Raw genomic sequence first — 21,528 nt, 5'->3', positions numbered from 1 at the left:
GATCATCACTACAATTTTCTTTTATTTTCACATAATCTGAGCTCCAGATCCTTGTAAAGGATTTGCTGATTTAACTGCCCAAATCTGTAAAATTTTGCCAAAGAGGGTGGCGGATTATTTGCCTTAAAAATACTATTTGCACCAAAACCCCCAGCCTTGCTGCCTGCTAGGTGAGAAGACAATTACATGGAACTTCTGAAAGCATTTATGGTGTTATGCCTTAACTCAGCCTTTAAGAATACAAGTTCAGGTGGTACCGAGAAGATGTACTTCGGGGTTTTTTGATGGAAGCGATTGCTTCAAAGAAGTTGTAAGGATGTGTAAGTAAAATACTAACTTCAAACCCAACAGCTTCATGCTAGACCAGACCAAAAAAACCTTGTGTTCAGGGGTGGCAGATGTAGTTGTACGAAGCCTCTCAGCTTGCCTGGAAGAAGTCCTCAGACTGCAGTCTTATGACAGGCCAGCATGACCTTGGTCTGAGATGGAAACCACGTGTATGTATGAGGAGGAATGCTGACCCATAGGTAGAGGATCAGGCTACCTTTCCACCTGTGTTTCTTCATAACCCAGCTGCCTTGTGCTGGGAGGAAGTAAGAATTGCCTGCAAATCTGAAGAACAGCAGAAGTGCTTGGGGTGATGTCCCACTGTGCTGCAGCATGTTCAGTAGCTGATCTCAAGCATAGATCAGGATGTGTGTTAGGAGCTGGACACAACACTAAGCTACTTCAGATCCCAGGAAGCGTTTATCGGCAGTAAGTATGCCAACTGTTGTTCACCCAGACTTGCATGTGTGATTATCTGCATGAGTAAGGGTGAGCTGTCTTGGTACAGATAGTTTTACATTGCCTTCCACTAACTGAAGTAAGCTATTCAAAATATATATTACAAAAACCTAGGAGCCATAGTCCAAGCTTCAAAACCTCTCCAGCTTTGCAGATTTTAATAAGTTTTACTGCGGCATGTGAAGTAAGTGACAGAAGCACCTTTAAACTTTTGGTTGTATGGGAAGTAAAAAGCAGAAGAGCATGGGCAGACAGCAGTGCCTGGCTGCTAGGGGAAGAATAAGGTAGTGTCTGCAAGGTACTGGGATGCAGGAAGGACCCGCATTCTTGCCACTCATTTAGCAAATTGAGGAGTGGTTATGGAAGTCTTAATGTGACATGTCTCCATGAAATACGGTCTCGTTCTCTCTGGTCAATGGGATCTTTGCTGTCAGCACCACATGCTGCCTGGGAGGGCACTGTCAGGCTTCTGGGCTGAGGCTGCTGGAAGATTTCAGAGCACTACCTTTCCACTTCTCTTGTAATGACTAAAGGAAACCATTTTAGCTCCACTTTGCTTAAAAAGAGAATTCTTTGTGCAGTGGAAGTTGACAGTGTGCTTACTGGTAAGGTGTCCATCCCTGTTCTAGGTAGGCATGCTCGAGAACTGAAAACAATTGGGGAATGTGATGGCGAAATTCACTGCACCGCTGAGTCCTCACGGCTAACTGACAGTTGATAAATACCTGGAAATGCTCTACATTCTCCTTATTACATTTATTAATATATGCTAAAGAAACACCAGAAACACTAACTACAGGTACAGTTGAACATTTGTGCAGTTTTCATAAATAGTGGAAGGAGTGACGTTAAACATATGCAGGAATCCCCATAGTTATAAATATTTACAAATATTTATTTTGGCAAGAGCGCCTAATTCAGATGTTCCTAGCTGTGCTGCCTAATACAGTGTGCATGTTTGTCACACGCCACGCTCCTCAAATTGATAAGTTGAATTAGTCTGAATGCAAGGGATTTCCCTTGGCGTATCACTTTCTCAAATATTTAAATTTTGTTACAGTTAGGGAAAAAACACACTGCTCCAGCTACACCCCATTAACACACGGATGTTGTGGAGTTGGCGTTGATTCATTTGCCAGCAAGAGAGTTCTAATGTATTCTGGGGTTCGTGAGTGTGATCTCGCTCAGTAATTAATAATCCTTATCAGAGCCACCTAAGCATCTCTTGGTACGCTGTGAATTGCAGTTCAAGAGATGCTTATAAATTCCTAACTCAGGCACTTTACAAAAGACCCAAGCATGGGAGATTGCGTCCCATTTAAACGCAGCTTTGAAGCATTTTGCCTTTAGACATCAGTGGGCTCCCCTCCTGCCTGCCACTGAGATAGTCAAGGGAAGGTTAAATGTCAGACAAAGCCCATGATGTATGGGTCTTACCCTGGCAGAAGTTTAGCGCATGGAGCTGCAGGGGAGATAAGACCTCACTGCAGTTGACCACACACAGGTCTGAATGCTCACTGCCTGTTAAAATTTGCTTCGATTGCTTTATCTGAAGCAGAAGCTCGTATTTTTCTGAGGTTTCAGTTTATTTTGTGCTCAGGACAGCTTTTTGTGTGTTAGCAGATTTCCTGCTCTCCTGTTAGTCAGTCGGTGGGTTCTCTTGTTGCTTATTTTTTTCACAAAGCATCAGCAGAAAAAAACATTTTTAAATAAGAAATTTAAATTGTAAACCCCCCAAAATATAAAATTTGGACACAGTCTGGCACAAAACAAGCTTTGAAACTTATGGTTTAAAGCTAAGAAGGACCTCTTTGCACAGAAAACTGTGATTTAATGTGATAAATATATTCCCTCTGGCTTTAATATAGCAAGATGCGTAACAGTAGCAGCAAGGACGAGCAATGCAAGCCTCCCCTTGGGTGAGCACCCCAAAATCCTTATCTGAGGTCCTTGGAGCGGCAGTGAAACCTGGATGCTGTCTGTGCAGCGGGATCACCCGAGCTGGTAAAGGCACTGCATCGCTGATACCCCTGCAGTTTGCTGAGCCTGCACCATATATTTCCTGCAAATACTGTCTGTGTGGTTTGTTTTCAGCTCTGGAGGAATGTTCATGCCGTAAGAAGACATTGCAGTTCAGATGGAGCACGCGAATGGGTTTTCTTGAGTCATTTTCTGAGGCTACAGCAGACACCAACAAAGTGATTGCTTTCGCTTTCCATGGGTAGGATTGGAGAGGTTACTTCATTGTTTTTCTTTTTTATTTTTTCAAAACTTTGAAAAGATTTGGAAACTATATTAAGAATAGGCTTTGTGGAAGCTGGGGTCAAAATCAGCAGAAACAATACATCTCTAATGAAGCTTCTATAAGCCATCCAGATACAAATTGGTCTTTTCATTTACATTTCACTACAGATGTCAATGAAAGCACAGTTCCTTCTAAAGCACCCTAATGTATGTAAACCATTGCAGGAAGCATAGCATGCAAAGCTTAGGAGACTGCAGATGGAGAGAAAAGGCTCCTGATTTCATAAAAATAACAAAACCTGTTTTAACATATTGTGCATTAAATATTGTTCATTTGCATACTTTCTATGGCTAGGTTATAAAAGCCCACCATGTGGTGGACTTGTTGGAAGGCTGAAAAGATACTCTTTCTCCAAATGGAGATGTGTTAGTGGAAGCTGCTTCTTAATTATAAAACAAAAATAACTAGTTTTCTCTAGGTTTTTTTATTTTTTCCTTTTGTAGGTTTTTAGAGTCTACGTTTTTTGTTGTTTACGTGAAATGTAATAGAATTAGGAAGGGAAACATAGGTGCAATCACTGCAAATTCTGCTAACTGGTGTTTGGTGTTTTACGACAGTCTGCCTGCTTGGAACTGGCAGCAGCAGGGACTCCTCCATCAAGAGTTTCCAGCAGATAGCCAGGCAGATTGTAAAGTATCTCTTACATTTTTTTTTTTGCATCTTTATATAGAATGGTAGAATTTAATGTGTATCATAGAAGCATATTGTCTATAGTGAATCCATGGCTGAAGCATTGGATAGTACAAATGTACGATATCACAAATTAAAATAAGAAATTGCTGTCAAAACCATAAATAAAAAAAAGGGGCAAAAGGAGAAGGAAAAATGAATGTATGTGGGGTCTTGCGTATGCATGTGCTGTCAGGGTCTGGAGAAGGATGGAGCGAGACGTGTTCTGAGAGGGAGCAGTTTCCCTGTCTTAACAGCCATGGCTTGCCCTGATCCATTTCCGCATACAGGATTTTGTGAACCTGGAGCAGTGGGTGGTGTCTCAGCACAGGCACCCATTAAGTCCAGCCTCAGAGAAGTCTCATCTGTCACCAGAGCTGTAAGGGTTTTGAAGGTCGAGGATGCCAGCTTACAATCAATCTGCTTGTTTATGAGCTGCCAACATAAAGAGTGTGGGGAGGGCATAGGGTGATCAGGACTGGGGGAAGTCAGCATGCTCCTGCATTCAGGGGAGTTTATAAGAGTAATTGTAGCAGCCCAAATAGTTGACTGTAGCACGTATCTTGCTGCAAGTGAAACTGGGAAGTTGCAAATCTTAGTTTGAGCATTTTTTTAAGAAAAAACAATTTTTAGTGGAAATCAAGGGAGAAGCCGTGTGCCAGGGGAAGGGCCTTTTACAAGCCCCCGAGCCAAGCTGCAGGCCACTGAGACTTGTCATAGAATCACAGAATGGTTTGGGTTGGAAAGGACCTTTAAAGATCATCCAGTCCAACTCCCCTGCCATGGGCAGGGACACCTTCCACCAGACCAGGTTGCTCCAAGCCCCGTCCAACCTGGCCTTGAACGCTGCCAGGGAGGGGGCAGCCACAGCTTCTCTGGGCAACCTGTGCCAGTGTCTCACCACCCTCACAGTAAATTTTTTCCTTACATATAATTTAAACCTACCCTTGTCATCTACTTTTCCACAGCCTGGCTTGCTCCTGGCCAGCTGTCAAGACATGAGTTGTTCTCTGAGCACTGACAGATACTGCCCCAGAACCTGGCGGATCGAACCCCTGGCTCAATCCCTGGGGGAGTCCTCCCCCTAGGACTCAGGAAGGATGCTCTGGGCTGGGGAGATCTACCCCGAATTTCCCAGGAGGTTGGTGTGTCCACACACATCTTCCAGGTGCTGGGATTTGGAGACCCAAGGAGGGGACTTGCACAGTGTATGGGAACAGGAGCCTTTGATGCTTCAAGTCTTGAACATACCATTTGATGAAAGCTTTGCAAATCTTCACCTTAATTAGGCAGCCTGCCTCTCCATTCTTCCCAGGAATGTGTACGAGTCAAGAGGGCATGAAAATCCTTTCATGAGAGAGTATTGGAATTTTTTTTTATAATGAATCAATTCTTTTGTAATTGGGTTCAGAAATGGGTGGTGGTCTAGCCCACAAGGCAGCTGGTGCTTTTGGATTTTGCTTAGGGTTTGAGGTTTGCATGGCAGATGGGAAGTGACCAGCATTTGATGAAGTTAAAAAGATACAGTTGTCTCAGTCCATGAGAACTCCTCTATATACACAGAGAGAAGGACTGTTGGAGAAATGAGCTGTATAATTAAAGGCTTATTCAAAAATTCATATGTGCAAGGGAACTGAACCAATCTTGCAAAGCCTGTGTTGATGATGGCATATTTTGCTGCACGTGCCTGACTTGGTGAGCTCAACAATATTCCTTCAGCATAGGGTTTGTACATGGTGAATATATGAGTATTTATAATTACGGCATCTTAATGGGGTTTTGCTGAAAAGAGGTGATGGAGAGAAAACGAAGATCCAGCTGGAGTAGTGGTTTGCGCTGGCTCAACGCAGGATCTGGGCACTGGGCCCCAGCAGGGCAGTGATGGCAGTAGGCTGCTCATGGAGCAGAATTGGCAGCAGCAAAGCACTTGGGGAAGCATCTATTTGGGTGGAAGCTTTTTGTCGCTTTTTGAAATTAGGTGCTTTCTGAACGTGATGCTTGTGCATGTAAACAGACCGTGCCCTGCAGCCTGCAGCATCTAGGTCCTATGGTTTAGCATAAGTGCTGTCCTGAAGTAGAAATGGGGCTATGTGAAGCAAGTGGTGGTGCGGTGCAGGAGCCTCTAGATGAGAAAAATGCCATTTTTCCTGTTTCTATGAATTAAGCAATGTTATTGTCACCTGATAGCAGCTTCTGGTTTAGCTCTGGGAAGTCTGATGGTGTTAATTTGCTTTTTTTCCCCTCGTCCCTTCTCTGCAGCAGCAGCAGGAGATGCTGGCAATGAAGCATCAGCAGGAGCTGTTGGAGCATCAGAGGAAGCTGGAGCAGCACCGACAGGAGCAGGAGTTGGAGAAGCAGCACCGAGAGCAGAAGCTTCAGCAGCTAAAAAACAAAGAGAAAGGAAAAGAAAGTAAGTAGCAAAATCTCACTTGTTTCGGTGATGACAGGTAGAGCAGATGAATGGAAGCCATAAAACAGCTTTATAAAGCTGGAGAAACGTTCATGATAGCCTTTCTACAGAGCTCGGCTGCACGGGGAACTTATGTAAACTATTTGGAGGTATTGAGGGTAAGAGATAAATGTATTTCCATGCTTTATCTTCATTTTTGTCTGACTAAATGCCATTTTAGCGTTTTTCAAAAGAAGCGTATCGTCTCTTTACTTGATTTAACATTTTTTGAAGTATTTTTGGCAGCATTCCTAATGGAGGCAGAATATTAAGCCCATAAAATACACCAGATGCACACTGCATTTCTTTTTCTTTTACTTTTCTTAATTTCACTCTTTTAAGATGTAGCCGAGTTCTCAGTTCTTAGTTTTAAAGTGTTTTCATTCAGAAAGTACTTCTTTCATGAGGTTACAGATTGTGGTTGACTTTCCCACATGTCATTATACACTTCATGAGATTCAGTGAAATGATTATCGCCTCACAATTTCCCTTATCAAGGACACTTTGGTTGCTTGTTCAGTTTTCTTTTAGAAGTGAATGGGAGGAAAAATACCTCACCAAGTTGTACTATCAACTCGTTAGGTCTTCATTTCAAATGAAATAAAGAAGCCTGTGATGGAAGAAACGGAGAGGGCTGAAGGGTACCAGAGGACGGGATGCTGTCTGGGGACCAGGAACAAGATAAATCTCCAAGAAGAATTTTTCTAGTAGGAAAGGACTGGGGTCTAGGAGACTAAAAGGCAAATTATCAGAAGGTTGAATTCCTCACTCCCTACACGTGCATCTTGCAATGGAAGACTTAAAGCTGCAGCCAAAATGAGGGAATGCGCATACCTAACCCAGCATCTTTACAAAGCAGTTCATAGAAGATGCAACGTGTCTGTGTGTGTTCATTTTGGGTTTCGGTCATTTTAGAAAGACCAAAGGAACAGAATCTACTTAAAAAGAGACAGTTTAACATTCAGGAGTGAGTAAAAGTGATGATAACTGAGGTTTGCTGCTCTGGTGCCTGGTTGGCTGCCACATGCAATGCTTTCCATTGTCATCTGGCTGCGTTGTGTTATTTTCCAAAGTAAAGGCAGTCAGTTCGAAATGGATGAAAGCTAGAAGCATTTCCACTTCACCCTGCTGTTCTCATCAGCTGTTGCTATTGTATCAATGTTTTGCTGAGCCTCTCTGCAAAATTGTTATCTGTTTTTTCTCGTTAAAGTAATTTGCAAATAAATAAAAATGCCTGAATCTCTGTAAAATGCCGAAGGCATTGAAGCACCTTTTGGGTGAAATACATAGGCGTAGAGTAAAAAACAGAATTTGGGGATGATGAGGATCCTGTTCCCATGGCTACAATTTTATTTTTAAATTACTTTTTATTTAAGAAGTACTATGGTATATAATCATTATAGCACCTCAGCTCTTAAGAATACTGAAGTTATTTTTCTCACATCAGAAAATTTTGTGACTTGCAACATGACTAAAATTGATCTGAAATACGAAGAGTGCATAATAGATGTATAGTTTATTCTCCCTCCTTCCTCCTTCACTGTAAGCTAAACTGCGCTGTTTTGTACCTTTTAGAAGGCAAATCACAAATTGGTTTAGATTTAACATAATATCAGTTCCTTGTGTTCTTATCTTAGGAGCCTTAACCTGTCCCTCATGAGCTGATATCTGCTATCCTAAAGCTTTTGATCAAAAACATGACTTCCACAAAGGGAAGTGAAATGTATATGAAAGTAAAGGTGGGGTTTGCGCAGGATGAGGAGTGATAGTTGGTCGTTTTGTCTTTCCACTGTTAGGATTGAACCTGGAACCGGTTTTGTGCATCGGTGTTTCCAGACGCTTCTGGACAAGGACCATTCAATCCCTGGCTGCTTGGGCAGCCTTGGACCGTGGATTGTCTTGGACCTTCTCCTGCCAGTTGGCCAGCTGTGATCAGCCCACACTTATCACTAAGGGCTTTCTCTCATTAATTTCCATTTGTTCTGCTGCTCTGCTCTGTGTTGTGCGACCTCCTCCTTCCGCAAGAGCCTGGTCCTGCTTCTGCCCTCCCTTATTCTCTCCCCACTACCCCTGCCTTACCGTATATTCAGATACTATTTGATCCTGTGACAATGTCACCTTTTTTGTCCCCTAGCTCAGTCTTTTGGCTCTTTAGAGCCATCCCATCTTCAGTACTTTGCTCGTTGTGGCGCTCTTCTGTTCATGGGCTTATCAGTTGATCTGCTTTTTGCTCCCTGCTCCTCTCAAAACACTCAGGCCCTAGGGATGAAGTGAATACGCCGGCTTCAGAGCTTGGTTTTCCCCACCATGCATAGCTGCTCCCTCAGCCAGGGCTGCTGTGTGTGCTCTTGCTCTCCAGTTCCTTCTCTCTCATTCTCCATTTACTTTGCTGTGCATTTTGTTTCCATTGGGGTTGAGTGTCTTGCTTCCAGCTTGTGGACTTACTCCATATGTATGGGCTTTTGATGTCTGACTTCTGCTCTTGTCCACTTTGCTTATATCCCCACATGGTGTGTACTATCACATGTGACAGGTTGCTCCTTTCTGCCTTTCAAGTCCTCTTTAACATCTTTCCTGGATATTGCACGCTGCTTCTGGCTGTAACAATGTGACGGGGTCCAAAATAACCCAGTACAGTGCATTAAAAGTGAGTTAGATTGGCTCTTTCTTCAACTCAAGGGTCAAGAGCTGAGTAATGGTCAGAAGGTCATGCATGACAGCTTGGTCCACAGCTTCAGCATTGCCCAGGGAAGGAGAAGCCTACGTGTTTTTATCTTGTTAAGCGTATGTGGGAACTTTCAGCTTCTAATTAAGGAGAAAAACATGCCAGGGGAGCTTTCGTAAACCTCAGGATCCAAAAAAGTCTAGCTTCAAGTCTTCTAAATAATGTCAGATTTATCCAAAACTGACAGAACACATCCACGTTTGATTATTTTAAAGATGCTTATGATGACAATTTTTGGAGAGAGAAGACCTTTAAGCATGAATTTGTCACCTATTTTGGTCTAGACATGTGGCTTGCTACACTCATACAAATTTATCTCCAGCTCCTCAGTTGAACTTCCCGTTGGGCTACACACCAAGCCTGCATTTGTAGAGCTAGTGAGAAAGGCAGGGCCCTAAAAAGGTGAATTTTCAAGGTTTTGAACACTGCTTTGGTGGTTGAACAATATTACATCTTCAGGCAGTGCTTTATAGAAATATTACAATTTTCTTCTCGTGGGAAGACACAAAAAATTGTTTCCCTAGTCTGTCAAATGGCACCGCGTTGTTGAGTAGGGTCCAGGAGACAAAAGATCACCCTGTCATATTTTAAGTTTTTGTTCCCCATAGAGCAGACAGTTTTACTGGCCTTTTCATTTTCTTGTAGCCCAGATATTTTCCTTTGGAATTCTTGCTTTACGCCACGGTATAGGTGAACCATCATTTTCCATGTATTCTGCTTGCCAAACTTTCTATGCATTACTCCATCAGGAGCTCTGCCTGTGAATCTGTTCTGTCAACCAAGTGATCATTTTAATCCATCATGACAGTAAAACAGGCTGGTCTCTATTGTGGTAGGAAATAATGATTAGAAATTACACAGTTGACTCTATGCTGCAAAGTTACTGACTTTCTCCTTTAAATATTAGATTCTCTATTTGAAGCAATAGATTGCACACTTGTAACTGAATTGCAATATTATGTAGGTCTTATTGTACACAGATACTTTTGAACAAAGAGGTCCCTATTTAGAAGAGTTTCCAAGACAAAATCTACATGAGACGTTCGTCTCATTCCCCTTCTGCTTGCAGATGTGACATTTAAAGACTTGAGTGTACACAAGACCTTTTTTCTTAAATACCTTTGATTAAAAGAAAGCTGGAATACCTAGTACAAGTGCTTTATTCTAAGTGTACTTTATGCAAGTGTAAAACTCCTCTTCAGAAATCTTTTATAGTGAAATGATAAATCTCTGATTAAATCTCTGTTTTCAAACATAAGTTGTGATTATATGCAAAGCTAAAGGCGGGGGGAGGGGGGGGGAGGTGCGAGGAAGGAGAGCTACTTACTGGAGGCACTTTGCTCTTTTCTCCTTGAAAGAAAAGTTCTTTTTTTGTACTGGAAATCAAAGATGTAATTCAGAATCTTTTTAGAAATTTAAATTCTTTAAAGTATGTGAATTGATTGAAATAACCTTTTTAATTTTTCACATTTCAGGTGCAGTGGCAAGCACAGAAGTAAAGATGAAATTACAAGAATTTGTCTTAAATAAGAAAAAGGCATTGGCACACCGGAATCTCAACCACTGTATATCCAGTGATCCTCGCTTCTGGTACGGGTAAGTGGTACTGGGCTTATCTTTATGATTCAGCCGGTGCCACCTTTTTTCACAATTGCTGGAGATGTGGGGAATAGATCTGATGTGTTTACAGGGTGAACCACAACAGTGATAGAACCAGCATTTGACTTTGCTGTATGTTACCAAAATGCATTTTGCAGAGGGTTTCAGTGTGAATGATTCTCATCTCTTCTGTGATGGTCACAGTATTTTTGTGAGTACAGGTCTTTACTGTCATCGTTAATCCATGATTATTCAAACTTGCAAGTTGTACCATCAAGATCAACCTTTGTAAGTTCTCTAGCTTTTCACCCAGGATTTCATCCTGCCAGGTGTTATAAAACTTGAACTTTAGTAAAATGGAGAAGTTACTTTTTATGTTTAGTGAGTTGCAGCTCAGGATAGTTAAGCTAGCGTTACATTTCTAAAGCCTTTTAATGCTTACTACTTATCTTCATCTCTCAGGAAGTTTTCTTTACTTGGCTCTTCTCTGTAAACTGCTGGAAACATCAAGTGTCTGCACTTCTAATTGCAATTGCCCCAACATCTATGTTTTCAACTGAAAATTTTCGACTGTTGGAATGCGAAAAACGCAAATGTTGTGTGAGTTGAGAAGGTAACACCTGATGTCATAATGATGTAGGAACAAAGAGTGACTTCTTCAATTAGTTCAAATGCACCAAATAGGAAATGTAAATGATGGCATTGTTAACAAGGTAAAGTCTCAGTTCCAGAAATTCACTTCTTTGTTGTATAAAAGAAAATCAGAAATTTTGAGATGGTTTGAAAACTTCCACTACTATTACATTGTGAATATCTATATTAAAAAAAAATACTATTTTGGATGTTGTCTTTAGTGACCATAAAATTAATGAAATTTTGAATGACAGAAGTCAAGGAAGTTTTGCCATGAAGTTTGTATTCAAGCTGAATGTCTGACAGTATTTTAAGTCTTAGGAAATAAGCATGTATACAGGGATGATGAGGTCATAGCCAGAAGATGTTTCCAAATACGAGAAACTAAGATGAAATTCAATTTTAAACATGTCCCAGCTATGAGCCAGTACAGAAATGCTGAAGTGTAGTTGGCAGAAATATTCAGACATTATTCCAGTAGGGTGAGATTGAGCAGTTTTAATACATCTCTGAAAATCTAATGAGACTTGAAAATTGTATGATTATGGCACTGGTTAAAGCAGTGAAATGTTAGTTTATGCAAAGATGATATTTAAGGCCACTATGTTGGTATTAAAGGATAGTAGAAGAAATAGGAGAAACTGAATTTCAGTCAAGAAAACATAAATAGCTTTTTTAGATAACTGGCTTTCCATTGTTCTTAATTGAGACTCACCAAAGAAACTGGGGAATTTTATTAAAGGAGGTTGAAGACTCTGAGCCATTGTGTTCTCCATTTTTTCCCAGTTGGATTAAATGCTTGTTAATGCAAAAGCAGTATAAACACCATTAGAATTAAGGATAGTAAAGAAATGCTTTCTTCCAAACCCTTTGGCTCTAGAGAAACCCAGCATAGAATTACCATCATAGGTGAATGTAGAAAAGAGAAAAATAAATTTGGGAGTGGTCTGAGTTCCTCATGTTTTGCAGAGTTTTCAATTATTTTATTCAATGATATTTCACTGAGAATCCAGCATTTGGAGATGAAGAGATGCAGTCTGTAATACTCCTCTGTGTTACAGGGCCAGGGGTGGTGCAGGAGGTTATTTAGCAGAGTTGTGTTTAAGGTTTCAGTATGTTCCCTGCCTTGCTTTAAGCTAACACTGAGAACTTTCCAAGCACTAATATATTCTTTAGGTTTATTGTGGCATACGTTAATCAAAGCATCCCTTTCCTGGGATGCTCAAGGGATACCAACAGGTAGAGCCAACGCACAAACCGTTGCACAAGGGGCCGTCCTTTTTCTTCTGGATTTAACAGACTTGCCATCCCCTCATCTTCCCTCCATCTGTTTTGCAGTGGGGAGAGGATCAGTATTCTGGTTTCTAACGTAAGATGTGGAGAGGGAAGAGCGAGGCTTGGAGGCCTCACAAATCTTTCTGAGGGTCTGTCTTGGTGATAAGTTGCAGACAAGCATGAGCTCATTCTGCTCAGCCTTTGAGGAGGGCAGATGGCAGCAGGTCTGCATGACTGTAGGGTCTTATCTTGCAGTGGGGGATTTTTAAATGCGCCCTTCAGTTATTAAGGCAGAAGTTAAAGATTTTTTCATTTCCCTTCTATTTAATTTTAAAAAAAGAAAAAATAAGAAAACCTTTAAATTCACTACATATTAGTATTTATTTATATGGCATCTCATAGGTTACTAATTTGGTTATAGAGATATTTATGTAGGCACATACTTCTAATGTGATTCTGTTGGGTGGTGTTTGAATGTAACACACGCAAATGAAGCTTGCAGAAGATAGACTTGGTGCTCCTACTGTGAGCAGGCAGGCCAATTAAGTGGTAACAGATGATGAAATAGTCTTTTAAATGACATGCCTGCTTTTGAACACTTTCTTTGGTCTTATTAAGGTTTGTGAATTCCTTTTCAAAAAAATTGAAAGCGTTACTTGGAAAAACGAGATCTCCTTAGGCTACTGAACACCACGACGGTTCTACGTCAATGGCTATGACATGAAATATGCCCCATTGACATGTGAAATAGCTGTCGTTCCCCTGGCCTCTTGGGCCAGGCTTTGGTTGTCCACTGAGATGTCCAGATGCTGTTGCCTTCAGTATCTTGTGTCTGTACTTCGTTCAACGGTGTCGGTTGCTGGTGCAACAGTGAGTGTTTATAGTTAGGGAATATTTTCTAATTGACCACTGATGTTAAAGGGCATTGTTTCATGTGCGGATCAACCCTTTAGATGAAAAGGGATTGGTTTTAGAGGGTTTGCAGAATATAGTCATAGTCCAAAGGGTCTACTAAATGAAAGAAAGGAACTTGGTAATCCTCAGTAATGTTTGAGGCTTTCACAGAGGTCTTGCTCAGTTTTCAGCTCTACGGTATTCAATCCGCATTGTAAACTGTTTAATATATATAGCTTCAGTCTATATGTAATTGTTTAAAATAGCTTTGTGGACTATAATTTTCCAATTACATTGATGATAGGCAACAGCAGAAGAGGTTCTTTTGAATTTCATTGTCAGACTGACCCTCCCATGGATTCTGAACCTGCTGGACAGCCCTGCTCCCAGGAGGTTTTGCTCTTCAAGATACTTGACAGAAGTAAGAGTGGCTTAGCAGGAACACAGACAGAGCCCCTCGGGCTTAGCAAACAGGTCTATTATTTCCCTAGGAAGTTGTCAGAAATGTGCTTGGGAAATAGCTACTCAATGTGGTAGCAACGATGAAATGGAGTTTAACTGAGCATTTGCATGGTAAGGAGGTAGAGAGATAATTATACATTAAATTATTCCAGTGTGCATACATGTCTACAGTCTCTGTACACAAAACTTTCTAGTGCAGATACATGTGTTTGCATATTCAGTTTATGTTGCATGAATATGTTTGATGTATCATGTGTTCTTTGCTGTGCACATGGTCCAAAGGACCTCATAGCTCAAAGAACAGGGGTTGCGGTTATGTGAAGGTATGCGCTTCCAGGAATGTCTGTAAACTCTATTTAGTATACAATTTCATCTCTTCTGAGACCACTGAAATTCTTGAACGGGCATGCAGACCAGTGCATTTTGCTCGAAGCAGCATGGGGTGTTGGGTCCCAGTCCTTGAGCCATATAATGGATTCCTGTTTGCAGAGTTAAATATCTGTCATTCAACAACCCCGAAGCACATCTAAACAGGCCCTTTGAGTTCCTGCACATTCCCTGACAAAGTGATGAAAATAGCTTCAATGTACATGATTGTGCAGCTTAAGTCATGATTTAAAAAAAAAAAAAAAAGAGAAAGAAAAGTCTATTGCTTGTATAGGCAAGAGCAAAAAATGTCATTGTGTGGCATGATGGGTTTGAGGGCTCTTGGCTTGCAGCGTCCAGGCTTCCTGTTTGTGAAACATCTCTCTGTGCTGCCTTCCCATGGTATGAGCAGATCCGGGTAGAGAAAGCGACTTCTGTTTTCGGGAGGGTTTCAAATATTTTTCAGTTTGGTGCTGTTTTGATTTCAGGTGATGCTTAAACTGTGTGTGCATGTGGGCATTTATTGGTGCGAATGTAAAAGAGTACACGGTGTGCGCGAATGCTAATGAAAAATACAACTCTGTATGAGCCTGAAAAATTATTCTGCCTGTATGTACAGAGAAGTTTGGACTATAAAGGGAGGAGGATTAGGAAACAGCAGTGTGTCATACTGCTTGGTAAGAACTGTGGGTATAGAAAATTTTGGTGTGGATGTTCAAAGAAACTTTTCAGAGTGTTTTTGGATTAAAATAACGTAGAAAACTTGATGCATTTTCCTGATGTTTCATTAGCCCTTCATTTTTTGAAGGGTATTAACTTGTAGTGGAACTGGTGCTATGTATCTTGCCGAACAGCCTACTTCTGATTTGAGCTTTCGGAACATACTGCTCAAGGAACTGGATGAACTGGTGTCATTTTCAATCGGGAATGGCTCATTTTGGTTACTTAAAGAACCTTTTGTAGAAGAATATTTTTAACTAAGGTCTCCAAGAGCGCCTGGTTATTAGGCAATGTAAAATTTCAAATACTCACTTCTTTTGACAAAGTGCTCGGTTTCTGTTGTCCCATATTCTTTAGTATTTTGAAGAAGTAATAGAGCGTTTAAATTCTGTTTATTTAAGCTTAAAATGTAAGATTTTTTGATAGCCCTGTATGGCTAAATCAGTCATTCTGTTAATGTAGCTACTCTGCTAACATGTGCAGTCTGGAGAGTCCATGAAGTCTGTACTGATTGGGGTTGGTAGAGCTGCTGAGAAACAGCAAAGCTGGGCACAAGTCATTAAGTAGGAAAGATGCAGCCAGCAAACTGGTAGGAGGCTTAGAAAACTCATTCGTTATTGAATGTCCTTAGCAAACAGACTGTAATTTACTCCCAGCAGCCTGCTCAAACAAAGCTATAAATTATCACCTTCGAGACTTTAATCTGGAAAGGTGTTGAGTACTTCGGCCCTATCTACGCTAAGTCCTTGGATCGGGAGGCAGCGAAGCAAAAGACATAAGACCACCTATGCAGCATGGCTGCTGCTAGCCAATTTAAAGGTGTGGCACCTGATGTGCTCATCCTTCAGGTTTGTTTCGTCCTTGGACTTTGTCTGCTATGTCTGGGTTTTACTCAGTGAAGGGAAAGTGTTCATTCGTGCTACAGCTGAGGGGGATAACAACACCCATGCTTAGCTTCAGGGATATGAGTTAGCAAAACCCAGACCAAGTACGCACTTAAAATTATACTCATGGTTAAATACCTTCATGAGTCGAGCCATGCTCAACAAGGTAATTCGTATACTGAAAATTAAGCATATGTTTAGTTACCTCCCTGTATATTAGACTTTAGTGTCCTTTTTATATGAGTGCCTAGAAGGAGAAAGCTTAGTAGCAAGATCTTTTCTTTTGCACTCTTCCCCACTTAGATAACAGACAGCGTGAAGCTGTGCTCATTCCCTTTGTGTGTCACTGCTGTAAAGCTTCTCCCGTTTCGTTCTCTTTCCTTCTGTGCAGGAAAACACAGCACAGCTCTCTGGACCAGAGCTCCCCACCCCAAAGTGGCGTATCCGGCACCTACAATCACCCTGTACTGGGGATGTACGATTCCAAAGATGACTTCCCACTCAGAAAAACAGGTAGCGCTCATGTCGATTTTCTGTTTTGACGACTGACTTTGCTGTGACGCTTGGTCCTCTTATTTTTTTAAATTATTTTTTTAAAAGGTATGTTACCAAAAAAGCTGTGTTTCATGGAGTGATTTATTTAACAAGCACCCACTCCATCCTGCTCCCCCTTCATCTGTCACTGCACATGCAGTGTTAGAGGGAGACTGGAGTTGCTTTGGGTGTGTGAAGTTGCAAAGCTGCAGGCAGCAGAAAGCAGAGTTGTGTGTCAAAGTTTGTGAGATGTTTTCTCAAAGTCAAAGCTAATACAGAGATCTGGGTGTCTGAAGTCGAAGTATGTTTTGCTGAGTGAGAAAAGTACCAAGAAAAGTTCATTTCTTCTGGGATTTGCATTTTATATACAAGTTTGTACTTAAAATAAATAAAAATGTTTCTGCCAGTCAAAGTGTTGGGACTTCCTGCAAGGGGTTTGGTTCACACCTAGACAGTTATTTCTCAGTTTGGTTTTTCCCTGCACGGTGGCTAAGCAGGTCAGTTATTTCTCAACTATATATTATGTAAATCAGGTTGTTTTGGTTGGCTGTGGTCCTCAGCTCCATATCGCACGCCTAAGCCAACGCAGCCTCAGCTTCTAACCTGGCCAGCTCATGATCCTCGGCTGCTTCCTTCAGGGAATAGCTGAGCTTCCACAAGCTTGTCTTGATTTGAGGAGCAATGCTGCTCACGTGGATGGTGCACACCGTGATGTATTTTGGAAATGGCCTCAGAAGAGGAAAAAAACTTTTCTGAAAAGATGGAGTGGAGGTAAGAGGAAAGCAGGGGTGTGAATTAATTTTGCACCTTCTTCAAGTGCCGTCTAGCAATTTCTCTGGTATTCATTGTGATTCTTCAAATGCAGGGGGGTGAGCACCAGTAGTTAAAAAGTGTGTTATACTTGTGATAAGGTATGATGATGGTGTGTTAACCAAATCTCCCTGTGGATTTACTGCAGTCTTTGCTCAATCAGCTGCCCTAAATCTGTTCCCAAGAGCTGGCAGACCCCCCTTTTCCTTCTGGGAGGGATGTAGGTGTTCTCATGGCACTTCTTCTAAGACTTAGAAGTAGAGCAGGTCTTGGGTGCAGTGAATGGTTTAACACGATTCTTGTTACCTTTGTAAACTTGGGGGTTTCTTCTTTTGCCATCTGATCAGAAAAAAACACACCTCCGCACTGCTGCCTTGTGCCTCTTGCCTCCCAGATCTGCACATTAAAATGCCTTTTTTGGAACTTCTCATGCTGGACCATAACACCTGGCCTCCTGGATGTATCTGTGGATGGATTCCCATCTGCTGTGCTGTAGACTGTCTTCCCCCTCACCGGTCATGATTGGTTGGGTGACAAGTGCCAAACACTTCAGCTGCACAAGAAGTCAATCAAAAATTGGCAAACCCTCTCCAGGATATGTTTTTTTTTTTTTCCTGGGCACACCCTGTACCTTTAGTGGTGGTGATTTTGACTGTGCCCTTTCTGGAGGACTCCAGAAAAAGCTTAGAAGACCAGATTTGCTGAAGGCTAGGGCATCCTCTAGTCTCCATTTCTAGATAATGAAAGACCAAACACCCCATTAGGTGCAGTAGATGCTGCTGCGTCATCCGTGCCCGGGACAGATGAAGTGACGCTGTCTGTGATTTGGGACTTTGCCTTTCGTAGGGAAGGTGAGCACTGGTGAAGGACTGCCCTCAAAGGAGCCTTCCTTCAGCTTTAAAGCTGGCAAAGCACAAAGATATACTTGGCGTTCATGTCTGTCTGGGCGGAGAAATGCAAGCCCGGGCCTCTAGCAGCTGTTGCTGCCCTTTGCTTCTCTGCTGAAGGCTTTCAGGCTCCTCTGGGAAATCACAGCGTTTCCATGCAGGGAAGCGTCTTTTGGCACCATACGTATCGCTTAGGGCCTGTGGGCAGCACGATTCCAAGAGATTTTTAGCTTTTTCCTATACCTTGCAAAACCAGGTGACCCATTTCTGGTGTGTTAGCATCCCCACAGCACTTCCCCAAAACCTCCCTTGCTCATCACTTCAGTGGAATTGACTTGTCAGATTGGGTTTGAGGATCAGTCACCCTTCTTGCTTCCAGTGTTATGGAAGGGGATTTCTGCAGGAGAAGGAAAGAGTCTACACATCTCAGCCCTTTGCTACTTCCAATAAGACTGTGGCTGAATAAAAGCCCTGTCACACAGGAGGAGTTAAGGATGATAAATCTGTCTAATCACATTATTAAAAATGGAAGCAACCAAAGTCGTTGTTTTAAAACAGGAAGGAAGATGTTGAGCAGATTTTATTTTTCCAGACCAATGCTGCTTGTTCTTTTTGGGCACCAGCATTAATCTGTTGGGGACTGGTCTGTGATACAAATTAGTTCACTAGCAAGGTTCAAGGGAGAATTTTTTTTGGTTATTTTCTTTTATTTTTCTTTCAACACAACAGCACTTCAGTCTCTGGCACAGCAATATCCTGCAGAAAACCAATTGCCAAGAATGTTAAGTTGCTTGGAGAAGAAAGGCTCCTGAACAGCCTGGTGTAAACAAAAGGCAGGGAAGGCTGGAGCCCGTCCTAAATAAAGTTCTTTATTACGGGTGAGCTTTTCTGATTTTTTGGCACCAGGCAAAACTCTGGCTTTGTGTTTGTAATTTAAAACCACCCTATCATGTAGTCCAATTTTATTAAATTTGATTAAGTATTTGCAGTGCAAATAACAGAGTCCAGTTCTGATTACCAGGGCTGGAATCTGACCAACAGCATCATTAGGGATAGGGTGACTTAGGGGGCTGCGGGAAGGCAGTTTGAGTGATCGTTTGTTCTAGGGTGCACTTTCAGAGCTGGCAGCGTGTACGTTGAGAAGGTTTTAGGAAGAATAAATATGTCGTTGTGCTAGGTATCCAAAATACCTCCTTTCTTTACTCTTATTTAAAGCATCATGATGTGGTCACAGGTTATCCCTCAGTGCACGCCTGCTAGTCTAAAGCCTGAGTATGAATGTTGTGAGAGAGCTGGTGAACGGGCCACTCTCGCTTTGGTAGAGGGAGATGTGTACATGAATGATGTCTTAAGAGTGCTTAAAAACCTTCAGCGTGGGAAACAGTCAATGCTTGCAATGCACTCCTAATGCGTCTTGTCCTCTGAAATCCTACCGTGTCTGATTTGTTTTACTGATTATGTTCCAGTTTCGTGGCCGCTTGGTTTCTGCATGAAATTGTTTTCCTGTCAGGCTGCTGGCTGGTACAGTTCCTAATTGCTTGAATCCTGTTCTTAGCCTGGCCGGGGGATGCGTTTCACTCAGTTCCGTCTAGCTAAACACTTTGGGGCTCTTCCTTTTTTTTTATCTGAACTAAGAAAATTCAGTTGGTGCTGCTCATGCTTTTGCTGTTAAACAACTGGATTAGCACAAGGATTTTTATTTCTCCTTTTGTGTAGTTTCCTTGACTATATAAACATTTTGTGTGCATTTTGTCGACAACTGTTGAGAGGGGAAAATGTAACGACATTTTCTGCCCCCAGATCAAGGTTGGTGTCCTCCAAATGTAGTGAAGCTTTGTTATGCGCTGTACTGGGACCCTCTAAGAAAAATCTCTGGAGAATCCTTTCAGAGTGATTTTAGAGTCTGGGTTGGGGCAGTCTTTTGTAGCCAGTTTTGATAACACCAAAAGTTGTTTGTCAGCAGCTTTCTTGGGGCTGCTGAAGTTATTTTTAATGTAGCTTTTCAGTTTTGCGTTTCTAAGGAATATGGTGTCCTCGTTTCCTCCCCAGGAAACGAGGTTGTTCATGGCGTTCCCTGCTTTCTGAAACTTGAGCAGTGGGTGTATTAAAACATGCTGTTAATTAGAAAGCTGACACCACCACCATCATAAAGATTTGTAAAAAGAGAATTATTAAACTTTTTAACATGCTTTTCCTCTTGCTTACATAGAGGGTTTTGTTTGGGTTTGGGTTTTTTTACAACCTGTGCAGGACTGGACCATGTCTTGTCAGACATTAGCTTTCCCACTTAATCCTGCATAGGGGTAGGGTAAGGATTCCTCGTGTTCGTTGGGACATGACAGCTAATCAGGATTTCTAATGAAAGCCACAGCATTTCAATTAGTTGTCATTCAAATCAGGAGAAGTTTTGCCAAACTCGGCACCTGCTAGACTGGCCTGGCCAACATGCATTCAGCCTGCTGGGATGCATGAACTGGAAACACTTCCCTGTATCTATATTTAAACCTGACCCCAAAGTGAGAAAAACAGCTCATTGCTTTTGAAGTACTTGTAAAAGATGTTCTCCAGAGTCATAAGTGCAAAACTGGCTGTGTCTGTAGAGCCTGTGCAGGTTGTGAAGCAGGCTCAGATCTTGTTGTTAAAGCAAACCTTCCCCAAGACAACTGTTCTCCTTGCCCATTCCTCATGCCCGCAGGGATCTGTGCCTGTGCTGCTGCGTAATTCCCCAGTTATGGGCTGGCTGCTGGTCTTTAAACCTTTCTCCTGACAGATCTATCAGCAGAGGTTGGATTTTTGACAGAGCTGATGTTACCAGAAATGCACTATTGTTTCATTTTGTCCTTTTTTATTTGCGCTTCTCAACCCTCTGGTGTTTGCCAAACCACTGTGGTTCGTTGCGCACAAGACTACCTCCCGCATCCATCAAGAGCCACGGATGGCTGTTTTTTGGTGTCTTTGGCTCAGTTCCTGGGGCTACTTGGTCCATGACTGCTGCAGCCACAGTCACTGTTCTGTGAAGCAGCTCTGGGACTCTGGGTCCTGGCTTTTCCTTTACCTCCAGTATCACAGCTGGCTGCACTGGGGAGGGGAAGATCAGAAGGACGTTGATGGGCATGAAGATTTTAAAGCAGGCAAAGGATTCCTGTGGTCCCAAATATGTTTTCACTGCAGAGCTGTGCTAGCATCTCAGGGTGTGAGTTTCCACTATTTCCAAAGTTGGACTACATTGAATGCCAGACTGGGAGCTTACAAATACAGCTTTGGCAAGTCTATGTCTCTGAATTTCCTGCCTAGATAGTAAATGATCGTGTGTGCATGTGGTATGTACTTGGTGAGAAATGACAAGTAGAAAGTGTCACAGACCACTCTTTCATCTCCTTTTCTGGGGAACATGGAAGGATGAGTATCCTACCCAAAACGCTCTCATCACAGCAATGTCTCTTGCCCTCTGCACAAGCCAATACAGAAGGAGAACTGGTTATAGGTCAAGTACTGTGTCTTAGGGCTTGTGGTGAAGGAAGAAAAAGTTG

The 21,528-nt window shown here is 42.0% G+C and overlaps 1 protein-coding gene across 3 annotated transcripts in view; it reads left to right on the top strand.

Moving 5' to 3' along the window:
* The window catches only part of LOC104349698 (histone deacetylase 4), a 119,908-nt gene that overhangs the window by 10,275 nt on the left and 88,105 nt on the right, over positions 1-21,528 (top strand). For all 3 annotated transcript variants that reach the window (XM_086465674.1, XM_009955315.2, XM_086465673.1), the window contains exons 2-4: positions 6,020-6,170; positions 10,410-10,530; positions 16,159-16,280. In XM_086465674.1, coding sequence (XP_086321800.1) covers positions 6,020-6,170; positions 10,410-10,530; positions 16,159-16,280 — 394 coding nt within the window. The remainder of the gene's footprint in view (positions 1-6,019; positions 6,171-10,409; positions 10,531-16,158; positions 16,281-21,528) is intronic.

The sequence above is a fragment of the Leptosomus discolor genome, chromosome 5 (genome assembly GCF_034619465.1).
Source record: "Leptosomus discolor isolate bLepDis1 chromosome 5, bLepDis1.hap2, whole genome shotgun sequence".
Classification (NCBI taxonomy): Eukaryota; Metazoa; Chordata; class Aves; order Leptosomiformes; family Leptosomidae; genus Leptosomus; species Leptosomus discolor.
This window is presented reverse-complemented; position numbering and strand designations above follow the sequence as displayed.